Source organism: Asparagus officinalis, chromosome 8 (assembly GCF_001876935.1).
Source record: "Asparagus officinalis chromosome 8, Aspof.V1, whole genome shotgun sequence".
NCBI lineage: Eukaryota > Viridiplantae > Streptophyta > Magnoliopsida > Asparagales > Asparagaceae > Asparagus > Asparagus officinalis.
This window is the reverse complement of record NC_033801.1, coordinates 19,748,257-19,771,632: the sequence shown is the minus strand read 5'-3', so window position 1 is coordinate 19,771,632 and position 23,376 is coordinate 19,748,257. Positions and strand designations below refer to the sequence as shown.

Sequence of the window (23,376 nt, the reverse complement as noted above, 5' to 3'; positions counted from 1 at the left end):
TTCATCCCATCAGATGAGTTTTGGAAAACTCAGATGCTCATCTCCTTAGGATCTTCACCCCTAAAATCCCTGCTTTCCCTCTCCAATCTCCCGCCTCCCTCTTCAACTCCCGTCTCCCTGTTTTCTCTTTCTCTCTTCACTCTCTTGCCTCCCTACTTCCTCTGATGCTGATTGAAACCCTAGATCTGAATTGAAAAAAACCAACAAGATATTTGAAACAACTTAGTTGATATGAAGGTACATGTTTCGAGTCTTTTATATTACAATTGACATAAATTATAATAAAAGGATTACAATGAACAAAGAAAAAGTTTATATTTCCTAGGGTTCTTTTCTACGTGCCGATGGAGCGCTGATCTTGTACTCCGTTAAGAGTCTGATTAAGACAACAGGTCTTTCATTGATTGATAATCTCTAATCTCTCGAAATATAGCACTGTCTTCTCTAAATGAAGAGATATTAATAGATATTTTCTCACAAGAACTACTGATTAAGGTAGATGAGTAACTGAAGAGAATGAATCTTTTCTCATAAAGATCGTTGATTAAGCTAGATGACTACCTGAACAGAGCGAATCATTTCTCATAAGGATCGTTGATCGGGCCAGATGATTAGCTGATGATAATGATCTATGAAAATCAATAAAAATGGAGAAGAGATGGGCTTTTTGTCAATGTATCCTCTCTCTCTCTCTCTCTCTCTCTCTCTCTCTCTCTCTCTCTCTCTATCATGTCTCTCTCTCTCTCTCTCTCTCTCTCTCTCTCTCTCTCTCTCTCTCTCTCAATGGTAAAGAGTCCAATCAAGATAATGTTAGCCTCAAGACATTTCCTCCGCCCCTGTGCCCCTGTGTGCCCCATGTTGATCAAGCCTATTTATAGGCATCATAGTATTAAGTGACTGAATTAGTGGACGTTCACCTCTTAAGCTTCACTTTTACTCAGCCTTGAGAGCAAGCTTCATTATGACTTGGGTGAGCTTCGCTACAACTTTGGCAAGCTCCGCTATGGGCATGTGCTTTGACAACTTCGATGTGGGCGTCACCTCTTAAGCATGTATTAGGCTCAAGTATCAGACTTGTGCCGAGTGTCGATTCAGGCCTCTCATGACTTGAAAGATTAATTGTTTGCCTACAATCCTTGCAATATGGATGACTTGGCCCACGTAGGTCTTTTAGGCGAAGTTCACATAAGACTTTGGGCGAAGTTTGCATAAGACTTTGAGCGAACTTCACCCAAACTCTTGAACTTAGCCCAGAGTCCATTTTGAGAATGCTTTTCAACTTGGACCATAGTACGACTTGAAGACGCCTTTCCACTCGACCCAATGTCTAACTTGAGGATTAACTCAGAATTAGGTCTTCTTTGACTCTGATGAGCTAGGCTAGAGTTTAGCATGTAGTCATGTTCGTATGTGACCCAAGCAAACTTCACTGTAGCTTATATTTGAGCCTATCTGAAGTGTTTAATCCATGAGCATTCATTTCTTGGACTCAGACTAAGCATTGGTCCAAGAGAGAGTATATTTTAACCGTCTACAGTACAGTTCTAAAAATGCGATCTTTTTTATTTATTTGATTTTTAGTGTTTTCTTTTGTTGATTTTCTTCTTCCTTCACTTTATTAGGTTAAATTTTGTGTAACTTTGGGTGATTTATCCGTTGGTTCCCATTACGATTTGCGAAAATTGCTCTATAGATCTTGGTGATTCTTTGTGGTGATTCTCTATTTTTCACACTGCTAAGGAAATTAATTTGTTTATTCAGTGTTTATTCCGTAGTGATTCTCTATTTTCCACACCGTGAAACTAATTAATCTATTTATTCAGCGTTTATTCTGCAGTGATTCTCTGTAGATTTTGGTGATTCTCATTACGATTGTTTTTCACACTGTTTATTTAGTGATTTTTTTCAGAATTCAGGTTATATTCTGGATGATTTTTGGTGATTAATCTGTAGTGGGTTTTTTTAGTGATTTTTGGTATCAATATTATTACTTTTGCAACCTTCTGTTGCTCATGAATGTTTAATTTATGCTTGCAGGAAATTATATTGTCCCTACTTATATAGCATGGGTATTCTGGCATTCTATTTGAGCAACCTACAATGTCATTACATTGTACTCGATGACTCGAATGTTAAACCTGGGTTTTCTCATTTGATGGATTTTAATATGAGTAGTATCTATGTTGGTTGATATCATTTTTCAATGGTGGCATATAATCTGTTGTTATCTGAGCAACCTACAATGTCATTACATTGTACTAGATGGCTTGAATTACTGGATTTTTTTTTCATTTGATGGATTTTAACATGATTGGGCAATGATATGTGTCAAAATAACTAAGATTAGCAACCTACAATGCTATGTCATTGCATTGGATGGCTATCAATGATGATTTTGACCAATAATTGAGCTCTTATACATTCCCTACATATCTCAAATGTTCTAAGAGAATTGGATTTTCTTCTATCATGGTTGTACATAATATCAACTTCAATCTTGATTTGGTAAATGAGCATTAAGGGACTGCTATATTTTATGAAATCCAATACATATTTTATTTGTTTCAAATCCAATGCATTTTTCATATTCCAATATCAGTTTGAAGTACATACAAGAATATTCATTACAAATTGCATCAAACATAGTATTACTAAGGAAAATACATACATATTTTCAATTTTGACATTCATGATTTGTAGCCTTCAAATTAGCATTCACCTTTATAACTTTCTTCACATTCTTATCTTCATTGGAGCTATTAGCCTCATTTGAAAATTTGGAGATCTTTTTAGCAACATCTTCCACTGCCCAAGCAAAGAATTTATGTTGCCTATTTGGGAATGAGGCACAACCCCAAAATGTCCTACCTCTATTTTTACCCTGTTTGCATATCTTCAGTGGGGTAGGTTGCTGGCAGTAGCACCATAATTCACCTACTTCTGATACTTAACTCGTTACCATTATGATGGTTAGTTGCTAATATTTTGGATTGGATAATATGATATTTTTTTGGTTTGTTGGGGTACTTGATTCACACGTTTATATTTGCTACTTCCCTACTAGCCGTTGTATTTACGCGTCGGAGTTTATCACCCCCAAAATGCCTGTTGGAGTTCAAATTTGTTTACTTGCCCGTTGGAGGTCATATTTTCTAAAGGTGCATTGTGATGTATATTCGGTGTTATAAATACGTTCGGATAGATTCTGTGACCAAATATGGCTTTATAGCAAGTATTTTTCTCACATTTTTATACCGTGTTCATGTACTCTATATCAAGTTCATATAAGCTGTTGGCTTCATTTCGCCCGTTGGAGAATACATGTATTCTTACCTCTATAGGAGGCTAATTAATGGATATAGCTATATTTATTTTTTTGGTTTGTTAATCCATATTTTTCATGGTTGTATTATACCAACCAAACTAAGGAAATCGTGGAAAGTAAGTTGAAAACTAAGTTGTGGAAATCATGAAAACCCCATTTATTGTGCCCGTTTTCATTACAAAACAAACTCAGTAAACTCATTTCATAGAAAACCAAATAAATCGCTAGAAACAGGTTTTGAGTTTTCCTACGTTTCAGTTTTTGACAAGGCCCTAAGAGACGAGCAAAATGAGTAGGAAAAAAAAGCAACAGAGATGACGAGGGCAAAAAACATCAAGGCCCTGACGGTGCTGAGTCATTACCAGAGATGACGGAGCAATCCACAGAAGCGAGCAAGGATATTATAATAGGAAAAAAAAATCTAGCACAAAAAGCATTGATTGGATGTGCATAAAAGAGCATATATTTTTTTTGGATTATTCTCTCAGATTCTTGACAGAGAGAGAGAGAGGGGGAGAGAGGGGAGGAGAGACGAATCAATGGAAGTTTCTTGCTGGCTTCTATCCAACATCAAGTAGTAGTTATTTAAGCAGACAAAAAGGGGGAGAGAATTTAGGGATGAAGGGTCAGAAATTCAACAGGGGGATTTGAATTATTCTCTACCTTTTCCTATCATTTTCTTTGCCCCGGCCCATGATCTCCTTGTTCTCTCTAGTTTCTTCCTTTCTTCTCTCTCTCTCTCTCTCTAAACTTTGACTGATGGAAGAATCAAAGGAGAAGAATGAGGCGAGCGCAAGCAAAAGGAAGTACTTCAAGAGAATATGTGTCTTTTGTGGGAGCAGGCCAGGGAACAAGCCTTCATTCAGTCATGCAACTCTTGAGCTTGGAAAGCTACTGGTGAGAGTTTTATCATGTAGTAACACCATTAATCTCAACTCCTCTTGCTTAAGCACATCCTAATGATTACGCTTTTCTTCTAACATCAATTTTTTTTTTTTTTTGCACATGCACTAAAAGGATATAGTCAATGTGGCAAATTGATTCAGAACCTGCATCTTCTATCTTTCCTCTTTCCTCCACTTCCTTACTCCTAATCAAAAACAAAAGACACTACAACATAAAGTGATATCTTTAGCTCGGCTAATAATAGCATTATTGTATAATAACTAGGTCCTAGGAGTTTAATTAAAGATTATTTCAAGACTGTTCCTCTTACTTTTTTGTTGACATTTCAGGTTGAGAGGAAAGTAGACCTTGTCTACGGAGGTGGGAGTGTAGGCCTGATGGGGTTGATATCTCAAACTGTTCTTGATGGTGGATGTCATGTTCTTGGGTATAGCAATTTACTCTATTTGTAAATTTAATTGAAAATTCTTTGTATGGGACACAATGTGATGCTCCTTTTGTTTTTGCGTCAGGGTCATTCCCAAAGCTCTAATGAGGCATGAGGTATAAAGAAGTTGCATTTTACTCCCTCATACTTCGTATTGGGATGTGTTTGGCAGGAAATACTTAGGGTCTGATAAGATTCAACTATATTCAAACTCCAAATATCAGAGCCACTAAAAAAGCAAATTAAGCATCTTAAAATATGTTAATTAGTTATCGTTACGCTCATAATTAATATTCCAAAAACAAGTAAAGCTGGCCTGTAAACTTATGTTTGCTGAGGGCTCTGTCACCAACTTTTTATCCCTTGAACTTGAGATAAGATTGAAAGTGTGTGACATTGCAATTATACATGCAAGCCTTAGTGTTTTACAGGCCAAGACTTGTCATTTTATAATACTGCTTCAACTTTAGAAACCATGCTCCAAAATGTTGTGCAGATTTCAGGAAATAGCATAGGAGAAGTGAAAATAGTTGCTGACATGCATGAGAGGAAGTCAGAAATGGCAAAAAATGCTGATGCTTTCATTGCACTTCCAGGTGAGTTCCCACAACCCCAACCCCTACACTAAACAAAAGAAAGATTCTAGCAAACTTTCAACACTTGGAAATATTTCTAAGTTGCAAAATCTTTAGGTGGGTATGGAACAATGGAGGAGCTGTTGGAGATGATAACATGGTCTCAGCTTGGTATACATGAGAAACCTGTGAGTTGGTGCATTTTACCTACCTCAGATTTTCTTTTTCTTATTCTTTTTCTTTTTTCCTTTTCATATTTCGTAGCTTTCTTTTTTTTTTTACTTTTTTTTTCTTGTTTAACAATAAAACTGAAAAATATTACACATGTGATGATGACAAGCGAGCAACAAGCTGCGCCGCTAATTTTTTTTCTTATTCTTTTATTTTTTGTTACATGAAACTCACTAGCTCTCTAGTTTTCTTTTTCAGATAGACCCTTTGAGGGAAATTTCCCTCAACTTTTCCTTTTCTCTAGAGATTGAAGAGTCAAAAACATTCACTTACGGGTCGACTATCTGCAAAAAATAAAACTAGAGGAGTAACAAGTTGAAAGTAACAATAGTACAAGGGGTCTATCTGCAAACTTTTCGGCTTTGAATTTATTATTATTTTTTTTTTTTTTTTGAGAAGGTGGGGTTATTGAATGTGGATGGATACTACAACAATCTACTCGCATTATTTGACAAAGCTTTGGAGGACGGCTTCATTGAGGACTCAGCAAGGCACATTGTGGTCTCAGCAGAGACTGCAGAGGAATTGCTCATGAAATTGGAGGTAAATGAAGGAGATAAAGATGAACGGAAAGGAAGCAATAAAAGGAAAAGAGAAAGCTAGCTATTTTGAATAGGTTGGTTCTATACAGTATTCTCTTCTCTTTTTATTTTGACTAATTGTAGAGTTTTTGGAATAAAATTGAAAAAGGGTTAATTTTAGAAAATCCCTCTGAATTTACCCTATTTCTTTAATATCCCACACAACCCCCATGAACTTTCAAGTTTCTCACAAAATCCCTTGAATTTTGAACTTCTCTCACAAGATCCTGCTACCTCTAACTTGCATAACTAAAATGTTATTGAGAACTTTTTCCCCCCAAATTGAGGCATTTGTCATTTACTGACATTATTATTTTTTTTTTTTTTTTGAGAAGGTGGGGTTATTGAATGTGGATGGATACTACAACAATCTACTCGCATTATTTGACAAAGCTTTGGAGGACGGCTTCATTGAGGACTCAGCAAGGCACATTGTGGTCTCAGCAGAGACTGCAGAGGAATTGCTCATGAAATTGGAGGTAAATGAAGGAGATAAAGATGAACGGAAAGGAAGCAATAAAAGGAAAAGAGAAAGCTAGCTATTTTGAATAGGTTGGTTCTATACAGTATTCTCTTCTCTTTTTATTTTGACTAATTGTAGAGTTTTTGGAATAAAATTGAAAAAGGGTTAATTTTAGAAAATCCCTCTGAATTTACCCTATTTCTTTAATATCCCACACAACCCCCATGAACTTTCAAGTTTCTCACAAAATCCCTTGAATTTTGAACTTCTCTCACAAGATCCTGCTACCTCTAACTTGCATAACTAAAATGTTATTGAGAACTTTTTCCCCCCAAATTGAGGCATTTGTCATTTACTGACAAAGTAAACCCTCCTATCAAATGAGAGCTTTTTCTCCTAGGGGAATTTTTGGTATTTTCAAAAATAGATAGGGGTCTCCAAGAAAAGTTCAAGGGGTTATGTTAGATAAAAAACCTTAAATCGTTATGTGCAAAATCATCCATTCCCTACCATCCTCTCCCATACAAGCTGTGGCATAAGATAAGGTTACGTAGGATTCCCACTATTATCTTAAGAATCATTAGTATCTTAAAACCATTATTGTGAAAATCACTGTTATGGCAGTAAATATCCAGTGCGGTCTTATCTTGTCACTTGAGTTTGGAGTGGTCGGTGAAGATTGGGTAAGTAGACTTTCTCCAATTACCACTAGGTTGAAGATGTTGCGCGCCTATGCGGAAGCATGCTCGCACACCTAACGAATCTGTGATCACGGAGAAGAGAACCAACCACACACGAGCACAATTCAATCCAAAAATCAAACTAAACACAGAGATATATGTGGTTCGACAATTTGCCTACGTCCACGGGGAGAGGATGAGGAGATTCTACTAAATCAAGGAGAGTACGAAGGGTTACAATCTCACAAAAGCTCACAAATTAACCCTAAACCAAATCTCTCAACTTGCTCACAATTTCTCCCTCTCAATATGCTCAGTACAATCTCTAATATCTGACCAGAAAACCTAGAAAATCATGTTTCAATTTATATCAAAACACAAACCCAATGCGAACAGGAAACCAATACTCAGGCCCAGCATAACTCACGGTCGACCGCAGAGCCATGTGCGGTCGACCGGACAGAACGACAGAAAGCATAAATCCACTACAGGGTCTCACGGTCGACCGGCGCACCACTCACAGTCGACCGTGAAAAGTCCAAAGAATTTTCCAGATCTTGTGCACGTTTGCGGTCGACCGCCGCGCCACTCGTGGTCGACCGTTGGAAATCCAAGTAGTTTTTCTGTATTTTTTCCTATAAGCTCTTCAATTCTCCACCTCGCTGAAGTTTTCCCAAAATTGAGCCGACACCAAACGAAGAGCACCAATGCGTCGTCTCTCCAAACTCGGTTGTACCAATATAGTTGCCTACATACCCCCTCTCCCAAGGGATCAAGGCGCCCGCAGTACGGGTCAAAGTGAACACATACCCCGTAGTAGACCGACGCTTATCCAAATCCCCAGCATAATCCGAATCAACATAGTCAATGCACAACTACCCACCTTAGTGTCCCGCTCATAAACCAAACTAATATTGAACGTACCTCGAATGTACCTTAAAATCCATCTCACGACGTCCAAATGACCCACTCCTGGATCGTGCATGTATCTCGAAACCATACTCACCGCATGTGACAAATCTGGCCTCGTACATACCATCACGTATATCAAGCTTCCAACCGTGCTCGCATATGGAGACTTTAACATTAACTCTTTATCTTCAACTGTCTTCGGTGAAAGTTCAGCTGAAAGTTTCAAATGGGCTCCCAAAGGTACACTAACTGGCTTCGTATCCATGGTAACATGAAATCGCTGTAGAACCTTCTTCAAATAAGCCACCTGTGTCAAACAAATTTTGCCATTCTCTTTGTCTCTGTCGATCTCCATCCTTAAAATGCGCTTAGCTTCACCTAAATCTTTCATCTCAAACTCCTTTGAAAGATGTGCCTTCAACTCATCTATAGAAGACCTAGAAATAAAGGCAACCAACATGTCATCAACATAGAACAACAAATAGATGTACGCACCTTCTTTCAACTTGCAAAAATACACGTAAGGATCAAACTGGCTCCGAGTGTATGAATGACCAAGCATAAAACCATCAAATCGCCTATACCACTGTCGAAGAGACTGCTTCAAACCGTATAACGATTTCTTTAACCTACAAATTAGGTTTTCCTTCCTTACAGCTCGGAATCCTAATGGTTGAGTCATATATATTTCTTCATTAAGATCATCATGAAGAAATATAATCTTCACATACAACTGATCTAACTCCAATCCATACTGTTCCACCAAAGCTAACAAAATCTGAATCAAAGAATGTTTCACCACCAGAGAGAAAACCTCATTATAATCAATACATTCCTCCTGTGTATAGCCCTTCACAACCAACCTAGCCTTGAACCTCGATAGAGTGCCATTAATGCCCTCCTTCTTCGTGTACTCCCACTTGCAACCAATTGTCTTCCGCTCCTTCGGAAGCTCAACAAGGTCCTATGTATTATTCTTATGAAGAGACTCCATCTCCTCCTGCATAGCCACCTACCACGAATCAGCCTCCAAACTTTGCTCGGTCTCTCTGAATGTAGTAGGCACTAACTCATCGATACTCTTTACTGGAAGTGCATATACAACTAGTGTGTCAGTATACCGTGCTGGCATCCGTATGTCTCTCCTCTATCTCCGAACCGCAATAAAATTCTGAACCAGAACCGTCGGTCCCTGATCCTGCACAACTGTACTCGTATCCTCCTCGTTGTCACCGGGCTCACCTGGCGTCACCTCAGTCGGCACTCTAGTGGATATTGTACTATTTGGATAATGTGAAGCTGCATCGATCTCCACCACCTGTGATATCTCCTCTGTCAGGTCGCTCTCCACCTGATGAGAGCTGGGAAGCTTCAAGATAGAAACATCATCGAACGTGAGGTCTCTACTCAGCACAATCTTTCTATCAACTGGATCTCATAGCTTGTATCCCTTAACACCATACTTGAATCCTACAAATATGACCTTCCTAGCTCGAGGTTCTAACTTATCAGTCTTCACATGATAGTATGCAGGGCACCCAAATACCTTGAGCTGGTCATAATCGTATGCTAGCTCTCCCGACCATATCTCCATAGGGGTTTTCCCCTCAATTGCAGATGAAGGTAACCTGTTAATGAGGTGATTTGTATATGAAAGTGCCTCAGTCCAAAAGATCTTCTCCAAACCACTATGTGCCAACAAACATCAGATCTTCTCCAGTAAAGACCGATTTAACCTCTCTGCCATCCCCATTCTGCTGTGGTGTATGACTAACTGTGAAGTGTCTCTCTATGCCCTTGTCTCGACATAGCTGTTGAAAGGGATCTGATGTGTACTCACTATCGTTATCGGATCGTAACGTCTTGATCTTTCTCTCAGTCTACAGTTCTAACCTCTTCTTCTACTCCACAAATATATTTAGGACTTCACTCTTTTTTGTCATGGTATACACCCAACAACGCCTAGAATAGTTATCAACAAATATGACAAACCAATATCTACCACCAAATGATGCAGTCTTGGTGGGACCCCAAACGTCTGTGTGCACGTAATCTAGGATGCCCCTCGTCCTATGAATGGTTGTCCCGAACTTTACCTTCGTCTTCTTGCCAAGAACACAATACTCACATAACTTAACTTTTTCACTCTTGGCTCCCTTCAATAGCCCCTACTTGCACAGCGCCTGCAGTGACTTCTCTCCTGTGTGCCCCAATTTGTAATGCCAAAGTCTGCTAATGTCCGCCTCTGAAATAGCTAAAGTAACATAGCCAATCATGATTCTCTCCTTCATATAATACAAGTTCTGACTACGGACTTCCTTCATCACCACCAAAGATCCCTTAGTAACATTTTCTACAGCATCCTCAAAGGTCACCTTGAATCCCTTTGCCTCTAAAGCTCCAACTGAGATAAGATTCTTCTTCAACTGAGGAACAAATCTCACCTCCTTCAATTCACGAACTACTTCATCGTGCATCCGGATCCTCACAGTACTTATCCCACAAATACCACATGATTGATTATTTCTCATGACAACAACACCTCCTTCAAGTCTCTCAAATAATAAAAATCAATCTCTCCTAGGAGTCACATGATAAGTAGCGCTAGAATCAAGCATCCAATCTGATGCATCCAAATAGTTCACCTCTGGAGTAATCAATAGAAAAAAACTTGAATCATCAGAATCATCGCCTTTCGTAATATTCACCGCATTGGCCTTCTGGCCCTTCTTCTTGCTATTCTTCTTCTCCTTGATCTTTGGACAATCTTTCTTCCAATGTTCCTGCTCCTTACAGAATACACATTGGTTCTTTCCTAGCTGGTGATGGTCTCTTGACTTTGACCTGCCTCTATTGCCACCTCTCGGATATGGGGCTTCTTTCCCTCGTAGACAAGGTCTCTCCTGAAGTACTAGCGCGAGAAGTCTCTTTATCATTCCTTCTCAAATCATAATTCGTCAAAGCGTTAGTCACTTCACTATAAGTGATAGAAGATCTCCCGTTCAACAATGTAAACACAAAGGTATCATACTCCTCATTTGGTAAGGAGCCTAAAAGAATAATAGCTTTGTACTCATTCGATATCTTCTCATCCACATTAGCCAAGTCCGACAATAACTTTGTGTAGTTATTCACATGAACTGCTAGTGAGGTACCCTTGGAAATCTGAAATCTGAATAACCTGCGCAGTAAGTACAATCTATTCTCAACACTCTTCGTAAGGTACTTATTGTTAAGAATTTCCCACATCTTTATTGCAGACGTCACCCCAATCATATCATATTTCAGCTCCTGTTCTAAACAAGACCTGATCACCCCACAAGTATTCCTATTCATCTTTTTCCATACCGACTCTTCATATTTAGGTGGCCTCTCATGGACCATAATGGTCTCCTCTAAATTCTGAGCATTGAGCGCATCCTGAATATCGCTCATCTACAAACAAAAATTAATATTACTGTCATACTTCACCACACTAATCTTAGTGTTTTGAAACTCAACTTGAACTGTACCCGCCATCTTGCTGCTTTTATCAACTTCTTCACCCATAATCACAAACTCCAAATTGTAAAGAAAGATTCAAACTTTGAAAGGATTGAGGAATTACCCAACTGAACCCTAGATTGGATTCCAAATAGAACTTCTAACCACACGAGTAAAGCGAGATCTTCAACGGCAACTCCAAACCCTATCTCCAGCGAAGCCTAGAACTCCAAGAACCAAGCTTCCATGATGAATCTTCCTCCACCTAATCCAAAAAACCTAGATCTCAAATCTGAGCTCTAATACCAATTGTTGCGCGCCTATGCGGAAGCGTGCTCGCACACCGAACGAATCTGTGATCACGGGAGAAGAGAACCAACCACACACGAGCACAATTCAATCTAAATATGATAAATCAAACCAAACACAGAGATATACGTGGTTCGGCAATTTACCTACATCCACGGGGAGAGGATGGGAAGATTCTACTAAATCAAGGAGAGTACAAAGGGTTACAATATCAAAAAAGCTCACAAATTAACCCTAAACCAAATCTCTCAACTTGCTCATAATTTCTCCCTCTTAATATGCTCAGTACAATCTCTAATCTCTGACCAGAAACCCTAGAAAATCGTGATTCAATTTATATCAAAACGTAAACCCAACGCGAACAGGAAACCAATACTCAGGCCCAGCCCGACTCGCGGTCGACCGCAGAGCCATGTGCGGTCGACCGGACAGAACGACAGAAAGCATAAATCCACTACATGGTCTCGCGGTCGACCGCCGCACCACTCGCGGTCGACCGCGAAAAGTCCAGAGACTTTTCCAGATCTCGTGCACGTTTGCGGTTGACCGCCGCGCCACTCGCGGCCGACCGCTGGAAGTCCAAATCGTTTTTCTGCAGTTTTTCCTGTAAGCTCTTCAAAAGATGATCTGAATTGTTCATTATTAATGAGCCTATATTGTTGTTTCTTGTGATGGAGAAGTAGTTTTGGGAATGTAATCTAGTTAGTGGTATTGCCAGTACAAATAGTTAGCACTCTATCTATTAATATTCAAGTTAATTACTTGCTACGCGTTTACCATATCAAAAATGCATCTGCATTAATTAATAAACCAAATTTTAAGGTCAAAAGCCAGAGGAGCAGCAGAGAGCAGAGAGAGAGAGAGAGAGAGAGAGAGAGAGAAAAGAATGATAAATTGTTGTTTTGATGCTTACTTGCAGGAGTATGCACCAAATCATGACAGGATTGCACTAGACAAAAAAAAGCTGGGAAGTGGATCGAATATTAGATGAGTCCACATCATGCGGCCACCATAGTCTCTCCGATCAATTCTTGAATAAAAACCTACTCCATTTTGTGTGTTTATTTGCGATTTGCGTGTATTGTAAATATATTTTTCTAAATTATTCCTTAGTTTCTTTAATGAAATGGTTTCTTTAATGAAATGGTTGTGGTTGGGGCCAAAAGGAGCTGAACATTTTGTTGTTAGTGGATTTTCAACTCTCTCTTTAAAATAAAAAATAAATCAATAATATGTAAAGAGAATCATCGCAAGATCTTTTGCATAAGCAACATTAGGCAGTGATAATTTTATGTCATCAATAAATTGCCAGTCAAACCGTCTAATAAGTACAAAACATCTCCATGAGAATTCAGATGCTAATAAGTAATAAATGTTCGCAGGTTGGCGTATAGGTTCTGAAGCAGAGATGGTGGAATTTATAAAGTATCCACCTTCTCTATTAAAAAATAATGTGAATAAATCTAATGTAGCTAGGTATTACGGGCTTCTACTGAGTATTTAAGCATGCGAGCATGAATACACTGGCGGATTCAGAAATTTTTTTAAGAAGACGAACAATAAATATTATTTACTTAAAAACAAAAAAATATATAATTATAAATTATAGTATTTGATGGTAATGCTCTCTTGTTTTTTTTTTCTTTTTATTTATTTATTTATTTATTTTGTTGTTGTGGATTCTGGGCTTTTAGCGTTTGGGCCCATTTGACTTCGTCGTGGGATTTTACTTTCCACTTGATAATTCAATTAGCTACTAATTAGTGTTTTACAATAGGTTGGGATGTAAATTTTAAAATTTATAAGGGGGCGAGGTCATAAAATTTACAAGGGCAAGATCATAAAATTTACAAGGTTAACATGCAATTTATAAAATTGTAGGTTTGTAATAAAACTTGTAAAACATACCCCTACACATGTACCTCCATCCACCGTTGAATAAATAGTGATTTTATGGTTTAAAGGGTAAATTTATAAAACTACTATGATTAGTTAGGAGTTATATGTACAACTATCATAAGTTATGTTTTAGAAAAACGCACAATAAAATTTTAAATCAAAAAATAGAAATATCACAGAAGAATACGATTGACGCTTGAAAGTGCACGATAGTTTTTTGGGAAAATTTCAGAAAGCCCGTCTTGACTTGACCTTTTTTCAGATAAACCTTAGCTAATTTAATTCCATAAGATATCATGAACTTTGAGGGGTTTCGCACATAACCATTGCATTTCATCTATTCCACTAAATTTCTTGAATGTTTTTCACTGTAACCTTCAACATAAAAACGTTAAATCTAACATGTCACATGCCACGCTCGTTCATCGTTGGATCAACATACTCCAATTTTCTAAAGTCTATTTTTAAAAAATGCATCGATTATAGTTAGTTTTTTACATAACTAAAGCTTGATAAATTGACAGTACATTGTCAATTATACTATTAAACCTATTTCAATCAATAATAAGAATAAATAAAATAACTTTAAATATCACATCCATAAAATAATTGCAAAAGCACATGAACATTACAAATTCATTTCACGTATCTATTTATCCATGTAAAATTAACTTTATGACATTGGATGATAAATGTAATAAAAGACAATTTCAAAGACTTCAAAGTTTTAGGGGACTAATTGCAAGGTATGAAGATATAAGAGACTAATTTAAATATAAAAGATTTGGGGGATAACTCAAATATGAAAAGAGTTGGGGGAAATTTTTTAAATATGAAAGAGTTTAGGGGTTAGTATGAAAAAGAGAATTTTACATAGGAGTTTTTTTTTTAAAAAGGCCCTTTCTGCTAAATAAATAGCAAAACCGACCATTTTTCTAATTATTTAGTAAAGTGGTCGGTTTTGAAAAATTAGTTCTTCGAAACATATGGGACTAAGTGGCCAGTAATTGGCCACTAATCCTAAGCCAGAAAACCTACGAGACTACTAGTCCCGTGGGTTTATTGAGCACTCCACAAAACGTACAGGACTAGTAGTCTTGCACGTTAAGCAAAAACTCGCCCACCTTGCCCAGCAAATCCACGGGACTAGTAGTCCCGTAGATTTGCTGGGCATACAAAAAACCTGCACAAAACAAGCATAGACCTATTTTACTTCATATATATTGTTTTTTTTACCAAAATTTATGCAAAAATATAGCATTCACTTCATATACATTGTTATATAGTAAAATATTTATAAAAGGTATAAACTTTAAGAAATAAACAATGGATAACAACACATTTAATCAATTCACAACATCACAACACAATAGATACGTCATATACATATCAATACGACAAAATACTCTAAACAAATCTAAATGTATCAAGTCTATCCATACGACAATATATAGTTTAAGTAGAAAAGCTAATAAACTATCACATGCAACCTAAAATTCCGCCCCTCCCCCGTTGTCTCCCTCTTCTTACCTGCTCAGATCACGGCGACCTCCTTCGACTTGAGCTTGTATGTGCTCGCTCTCCGGTTATGTGTGGGGCTATAACGGACCAGCTTTATTGCCGTGCGTGCAAGATCTACCACGTCTTCATCGACGTGCATATACTCTCTCCTCATGCGCCATCAGATCGTGATCTTCATGTCGATCCTCATGAGTTTGATGAAGAGCTCTACGAACCCTCCCCACTATCTGATGCAATACCAATACATGTACTGAATCTCCTGTGGCGGTAGCTATACCCTCATTTGCAATCCACTCTATCTCATCCATAGCGTCTATCTACAATTACATAAAAAAATATAATTTTATATATATACTATATACTATATATATTTATATTATATATATATATATTATATATAATATATATATATATATATATATATATATATATATATATATATATATATATATATATATATATATATATATATATATATAAGTAACCAAAAGCTAACAAGAGATTTAAAAAACTATTCTAATTTGCGCAATTTACTTACCCATTCTCTCTCATCTACACCTCTTGGTATATATCTTGCTTGTTGGGAGCGTATCTCAATTTCGTCGACTTGAGGCATGGTTTGAGTGATTATCCACCATCTAGTAATCCCCCAATACCATCTAATATAATCGACTTCCTCCATCGGAGGATAAAGCTACTCGACAATGCTCCCATGCCGATAATTCTATCTAGCAATGTACGGATGATGCTCAATCCGCCATTCAATCTGATGCCCACCCTTAAACGCCTTTCTCTCTTTTTTTGACATATTGTAGAGTGTGTTGTGTGAAACTAAACTGTCTAAACACGCGATGCGGCACGTGCATCTCCACAATTTCGAAACAAATAAGAGGAACTTTGGCTCTCCATATGTCGTTGTAGACACTAAAAAGTACCAAGAAACGAAGGAGAGTCGAGTCTCACTACAAGTACGACGAGGGTCGTCACAACGATGAACCTCAGCCTCAATTCATGAAGTTTGTCTCAGTTCAATAGGACAAATAACATCTTGCCCATCAAAAGACGAAGTTCACCTAGAAACGAAGTTCGTCATTGAAGATGAAGTTCGCCAAAGATGAAGCCGTAGTTAAACTCACCAAAGATATAGCAAAGTGAACGAACCTCGTCAGGCAGACGAACCTCATCTGGAAAACGAACCTCGTCAGGCACCATTTCAAAGGGCTACATTAAATGAGGGTTATTGACCAATACTCACCCCTTTAATGAGAGTTAATGACCATTAACTTCCTCATTATAAGGGGAGTTAAAGCCCATTAACTCACTCCATAATGGCCCTAAGCCTATAAATATGCATGATCAACATGAAAAGAAAGGAGGAGATTGAGAGGCTAGTCAAAGAGCCTATCTCTCCTCCACTCTCATGGATCTTCATAGATCATTGGCTAATTATTTGGTCTTAGAACGTTGAAGCTCATAACAAGCATGACGAGGGTCATTACAATGATGAACCTCGTCTCAAACAACAAAGCTTATCGTTGGAAACAAGATGTGAAGCTCATCATTAGAAACGAGGTTCGAATCTCATCATTGGAAATGAGACTTGACATCAAAGACAAAGCTGGTTATTGGAAACGAGGTTCGAAGCTCGTCATTGGATACGAGGTTCGGAGTTCATCATCGGAGGTGAAGTTCGTCAATGAAAACAAAGCTTGTCATCAGATTTAAAGCTCGTCAGTGAAGACGAAGCTCATTATTAAAGAAGCTCACGAGGCTTGCCACGCAGCGAGGCTCGACATCAAAGACGAGGCTCGCCACGCAGTGAGGCTCGACGTTCGTCACCCACATTAAATCAGGCTATAATGGCAGCAAAGACCCAGTCAGCCACGTGGGCTAGATTCAAGGAGTCAGTTACGCCATGACTCTACAATTTTAGTGCATCAGTTACGCCCACGACTCCACGATTATAGCATGTCGGTTACGTGCTCAAACTCCTATAAATAGCCTCGAGCACCTATTAGGAGGAGGACTGGACTTTGGCTTTCGATACTCAGACTTGGAGATCTTTGGCTATCGCGAGAAGAGAAATCGACGTTCGTATTCTCGTGTTCTAACCCACGTCAGTAGCTCGTGTGATCTTGTTTTGATCGTCAACGGGAAGCAATCTCGACTCAAGCATCGAGGGAAGCATCCTTTTGCCACCAAGAACCCACGTTAAATAAGGAGAAGCTGAATTAATCTTCTCTTCATCTGTAATCGAGAGAGTGAGTGATTGTAAGGGTTTCGTACCAAGCGATCGAACCCAGTTTTCTTAAAACAAGAGAATCAATCCCAACATCAATTTTTCGACCCTACAGACGATGACGACCACAGTGAGAGAAGTCGTTCTTTCAGACAAACTGGTGGTGGTGCAGTTAGACAAGATTGTCGTGGGGACGAACGTCGAGATCATGGTCATTGAGTTGGACCAGTCCAAGTACGAGGAGTTCCTCTCCTCTGGAACCTCTGGAACCTCTAGTCCCACCAAAGCACGAAGGTGCCGAAAAGTCTCTTATGAGACTTCAGCCCAATGGGCTTTTGATTATTCGACTCGAGTGAACCTCGATGAGAAATCTTTGCCTCTCAAGATTGAGGCTCCGAAAACTAGCCTTCGGGCTGAAAGATGGGTTGTCAAACAACCTAGCCAAACTTCGGCTCCTACTTCTCAAACAAGCCAAACTTTGGCTATTGTTGATGAACCTTGCCCAATTTCGATTGAGGCAGGGTATATTGTTGGTCCGCTTTCAAGACATGCAAGACAATGTCGACGACAGAACCAAGCTCACCGCTGGGCTCGAGCTTTGGTCTCATTGGATGGATTCCACTATAGACCAAGAGTTGATCAGCCTAAGGCTAATAAATTTGTCGAGGGTCGATTGGCTGAGGAATGTCAAGACAATGAACCTCATTCCTACACCCCAAGTGGGTTCAAAAGACGAACCTTGTTTGCAACATGAGGCTCGTCCGAGTCAATTAGCTCGCTATGCTATTCAAGCCAATCAATCTCAGGCTCGTCAGGAGGACAAACCTCAAGTCAAGAGTCGACTCCGAAGACGAACGTGTCAAGGTAGTACGACCAACCAACCTCGTACCAAATATATAAATGACGAAGTTCGTCCAGCTATCCAAGCTCATCAACCTCTACTATTCAGAGGGTCTTGCTTGTGTAAAGCTGAGTTGCCAGAGTTGGCTGGGGGTAGCCCCGGCATTGATCTCCGTGACTTATTCACCTGCAAGCGCATCATGAGTTGGATGCAATCTCATTGTTGTTGTGAAAAGTTAATCTCCACAATATTATCCCAGTGCCCATATGGAGAATTGATGCACATGTCATCATCGATGATTCTGTCATCAAGAAGACGACACTTTTGTCTCAAGGAGCAGGTGTCCAATGATTGCCACATTGAAGTGACGATCAACATGGTCAGCAAAGGCAAGGGTAAATCTGGAGCTGAGACTTCTGGGTTGTAGGTGTAAATTTTGATCTCCCGAAAACAGGGAGCTTCGTTTGTATTGATAAGAAGGCTTATTACAAACTAATAAATCAAATGTTTACAACAGAAGCGGAGGGAAGGCCCTCCTTGTTTAACGTGGGTTCCTCGGTGGCGATAGGACGCCTCGCTCGGTGCTCGCGCCGAGTCTGCTTCCCTTGGACGATCCGATCGAAGTTGCTGCCGGAGCCTCAGTTCTCAAACGAGGGAGCCTTTGGCAAAGGTCCAGGTTCAACCTTTAGGAGATTAGCCAGCCGAATATGCGACAGCCAATCCCCTTTTCATGCTGGCTGAAGATGGGTTTTAATAGGCAAGGGATGGCATGGGCCATCCCTTGATTCGTGGGATTTGACCACTGATGGAGGTGAGAGAGCCTGCCGCCCTAGCAATATGAATGGTCATTCGAGGGATTGTGCTTTCATATCACATAGGAATGGGAAGGCCTATCCTCGTACGTGTGACAACGGCTGTCAGGTACTCGAATGGATCTGACCAACCACCGAGCGCCGGTGGCTTTCACCCTTCGCTTGGACAACCGAGGTGAGCTGCATTTATAAACGCGCAGGTTGATCTGGCATCTGTCCGATCACTTGTACCGTGAGCAGTCCTTCGACAGGCCTGGAGTACCGTGTCTTCTCTCTTCAGGCCGAGAGAGGTGGGAAAGCGGGTTCCTGGTACTCGAGTAGGCTTGGACAGCTCGCCGGGTGCTGGCGGATCCGGCTCTTGACTCAGACAGCCGAGGTGAGCTGCATTTATGAATGTTCAGGTCGACTTGACACCTGCCCAATCATTCATACTGTGAGCGGCCAAGGCGGATTTGGAACTGCAGGCAGACTTGGGTCTGCAGGCGGACTTGGGACTGCAGGCAGACTTGGGTCTGCAGGCGGACTTGGGACTGCAGGCAGACTTGGGTCTGCAGGCGGATTCGCAACTGCAGGCGAAGCTGGGGACTGCAAACGAACCTGGGTCTGCAGGCGATCTTCAAGCCGTTAGGCGAGCTCTATAGCATAGATCGAAGAATAGGCCGTAACTTTCAAACCGTAAGTCGGAATTGGACGAATTATATATGAAAATCGCCTATCTCGACGAGATGGAGCCATCCGAACCAAGCCGAAGGCTTTGGTTCGCTTCCTCCGTTTCGCCAAATTCCTTACGGTTTGAGAGATATCTGCGTTTTCCCCTTTTTTCTGCTATTTCAGGCGAGTTTTTTAGCAGTTTTGTTCTGAACTTCTCTGATAAGGATTAAAGGTAATTTTTATTGCCTACATGAGTCCTCTGATTTTGAAAGATCTCCTGGATTATGAAAAGCACTCATTGAAGGTTAGGGTGTTTACCAACACACTCGTTCTCGTACTGGAGCAATGATCCCATTGGATTATCGAAAATTAGCAGGTTTATCCTATGAGGAGGAACCTAAAAATTCCATCATTGCAACCTCTTAACCTTCCAACACTGATCAAAGTGACCAAGCAAGTGCCCATATGGCGGGAGGTACGGAAGATGTGGCAAAGCAAGTGGAAGAACAAAAGTCATTCATCCTCCAACAACAGGAATCTATTAGACGCTTGGAAGCGGTGATAGAGAAACTCCTCAAGGAGAAGGAGAAGAAGAAGAAAGCTATCGTCGAATCCTCAGGATCAAGGCACCGGCGACCTTCACCCAGTGTTCGGCAATCTAACCATCGAAATCAAGATGGCGATAATGAAGAAGATGATGAGGAAAAGATTTTTGACATTCTCTCTGAATCATCTGAACCTGAGTCCAACTCTCGTAAGAATGACCGAGATCAGAAGTTAGACGATTTCCAGAAGCAGCTTGAGGTTTTGAAGCTTCAGAGAAATTTTAGAGAACTGGGGGTCGTCAGGCCATACCCTGCCGAATGGGACTCTGTCCCTTATCCTCCAAAGTTCAAGCCACTCAACCTCCTACAGTTCGATGGCAATGGTTCTTCGACCCAGCACATTTACTATTTCCAGGCGCAGACTGGACACATAGTGAGGAATAATCCCATTATGACTCGACTTTTTATTAGTACCCTAAAGGGGGTTACTTTTAAATGGTTTCGTAGATTGGAGCCTGAATCCATCACTTGCTGGAAGGACATGGAAAGGCTATTTCTGGCCAGATTCTTTGACGATGATACAGAAGTATCTATGGCCACCCTGCTAGTTGAAAAACAGAAGAAGAGAGGGTCTGTCAGTAACTTTGTCAAGAGATTTAGAAACCGGTCACTGTATTGTCGTGATCAAGTCTCTGAAAGTACGTTGATCAAGATGTGTCATAATAATCTTTCGATCCATATTTTATCCAAGATTAGAACGGTGAAGACCCGAACTTGGAAAGAGCTTGTTCGCCAAGGAGAACAGGTCGAAAGCATGCTCAAAATGCTAGATGCTGAAGAGCCGTGTGATTTTCAAAGAGGTGATGACTAAGACAACCTCACACCTGAATCTTCGTCAAAGCAGACGGGCAAATCTTTAGATAGCCACTTTTGGCAGAAGTACGACTTCCAAGATGAGCAAGTCGTCCTAATCTTCGAGTCCTTAATCAAGGCGAAAAAGATCAAGCTCCCAGAATCGATGCAACCTGAGGAGATGTTAAGAACTAATGATCCCAATTACTGTGCGTACCACAGGATGGTTCATCATCCCACCTCTAAATGCTACATCCTGAAGGATAAGATCCAAGCCTTATTGGATGCAGGGGTATTTACCCTTCAATCCTGATTTACAACTATCATTGGAGTGGGGGTAGTCATGATTAAGCTTTCTCTCTGATGAAACCATGACGACCCGAAGCTCGTCATAAATCAACTCCAAGGTGAGTCCGAAGTCAGACGTGAGCATCTGGCCCCTTACCAAAATACTATCATGTTAATGATTACCTCTGATAGTCACTTCCTCCAAATTTCCTCGCAAATCCTCTTCAATAGGATGGCTGGACCACAAAACTATCATGTTAATGATTACCTCTGATAGTCACTTTCTCCAAATTCGCTCGCCAATCCTCTCCAATAGGATGGCGGGATCACAAAACTATCACGTTAATGATTACCTCTGATAGTCAATGTTCTTTCAAAAAAAAATATCTTTTTAACATTGGCCTACCAAGTGATGTGTCTTCATTTTCAACATCGTCATACTTCTAAAATCACTGAACGATGTGATTTTCCTAACGCATCATTTTCCTAAATGACGTTCGTTTGCCTAACGTAGGCCTACCAAGTGATGTGCCTTCGTTTCCAACCCTTTTATTTCCAACATCGTCATACTTCTAAAGTCACTGAACGATATGATTTTCCTAACATCGTCATTTTCCCAAATAACGTTCATTTTCCTAACTTAGGCCTACCAAGTGATGTGCTTTTATTTCCAACATCGTCATACTTCTAAAGTCACTGAACGATATGATTTTCCTAACGTTGTTATTTTCCCAAATGACGTTCGTTTTTCTAACTTAGGCCTATCAAGTGATGTGCCTTCGTTTCCAACATCGTCATACTTCTAAAGTCACTAAACGATGTGATTTTCCTAACGTCGTCATTTTCCCAAATGACGTTCGTTTTCTAATATTGGCCTACCAAGTGATGTGCTTTTGTTTTCTTTATTGTCGTTATACTCCTAAGTCACTGAACGACATGATTATCCTAATGTCGTCGTTTTCCCAAATGTCGTTCGTTTTCCAACATTGGCCTACCAAGTGATGTATTTTTGTTCTCATCATCGTCATTATACTCCCATGTCACTGAACGACTTAAAAATTTTCACACCGTCATCCCTACAAATGACGTTGTTTGTGTCATTAGCCTACCATGCGATGTGCCTCTATCCCGATCACAGTCGTTATACTATCATGTCACTGAATGACTTGATCATTTTCACACCGTTATTCCCGCAAATGACGTTGTTCATCGATAGTGGCCTACCAAGCGATGAGCCCCTATCTTCCCTCTTGTTTCCAAATAGTGACCTACCATGCGATGAGTCACTAGTCATCAATGATACCACATCATCCCAGCAGGCCTACCATGTGATGAGCCTCACTTTCAAAATACCAGGTTGAGTTGTTATATTGAACGACACAAACAAACTCTAACACTCAATCTAATGCCTTGAACGGCTAAGGATAGAGAAGAAATCTTAGCATTAATTCTAAGAGAAACTTCTCGATAACTTGCCATGCTAAGGGCAAAAGCATGGCTAGTCCAACTCAAACGACAGTTGGTAAAGATAAATTAAGTCCGTTGATAGCTGAAAATTTGCTAAAAATCCTAAGTCTTGATTGTTAGTCCTATATGAGTTTGATGAAGTTCACCTCGTAGCATTGAAGCTCGCCAAGAGGCCAAGCTCGCTAGGAGGCCAAGCTCGTCGTATAAGCCAAGCTCGCCACAACCAAGAGAGTTTAAAGTATTCCAGACCCATACAACCTAATTTGGGTCTGAAAACTTTAAAGAGGGTTTTGTAGACACTAAAAAGTGCCAAGAAACGAAGGAGAGTCGAGCCTCACTACAAGTACGACAAGGGTCGTCACAACGACG

At 39.9% G+C, this 23,376-nt stretch overlaps 1 protein-coding gene across 1 annotated transcript; it reads left to right on the top strand.

The window, feature by feature from the left end:
- Positions 3,667 to 12,996, top strand: LOC109822934 (probable cytokinin riboside 5'-monophosphate phosphoribohydrolase LOGL1). The gene is made up of 7 exons (XM_020389212.1): positions 3,667 to 4,222; positions 4,561 to 4,658; positions 4,744 to 4,774; positions 5,155 to 5,254; positions 5,351 to 5,421; positions 5,864 to 6,080; positions 12,812 to 12,996. Exons 1-6 carry the CDS (start codon positions 4,085 to 4,087, stop codon positions 6,065 to 6,067), a joined length of 642 nt encoding a protein of 213 aa, XP_020244801.1. The 5' UTR covers positions 3,667 to 4,084; the 3' UTR covers positions 6,068 to 6,080; positions 12,812 to 12,996.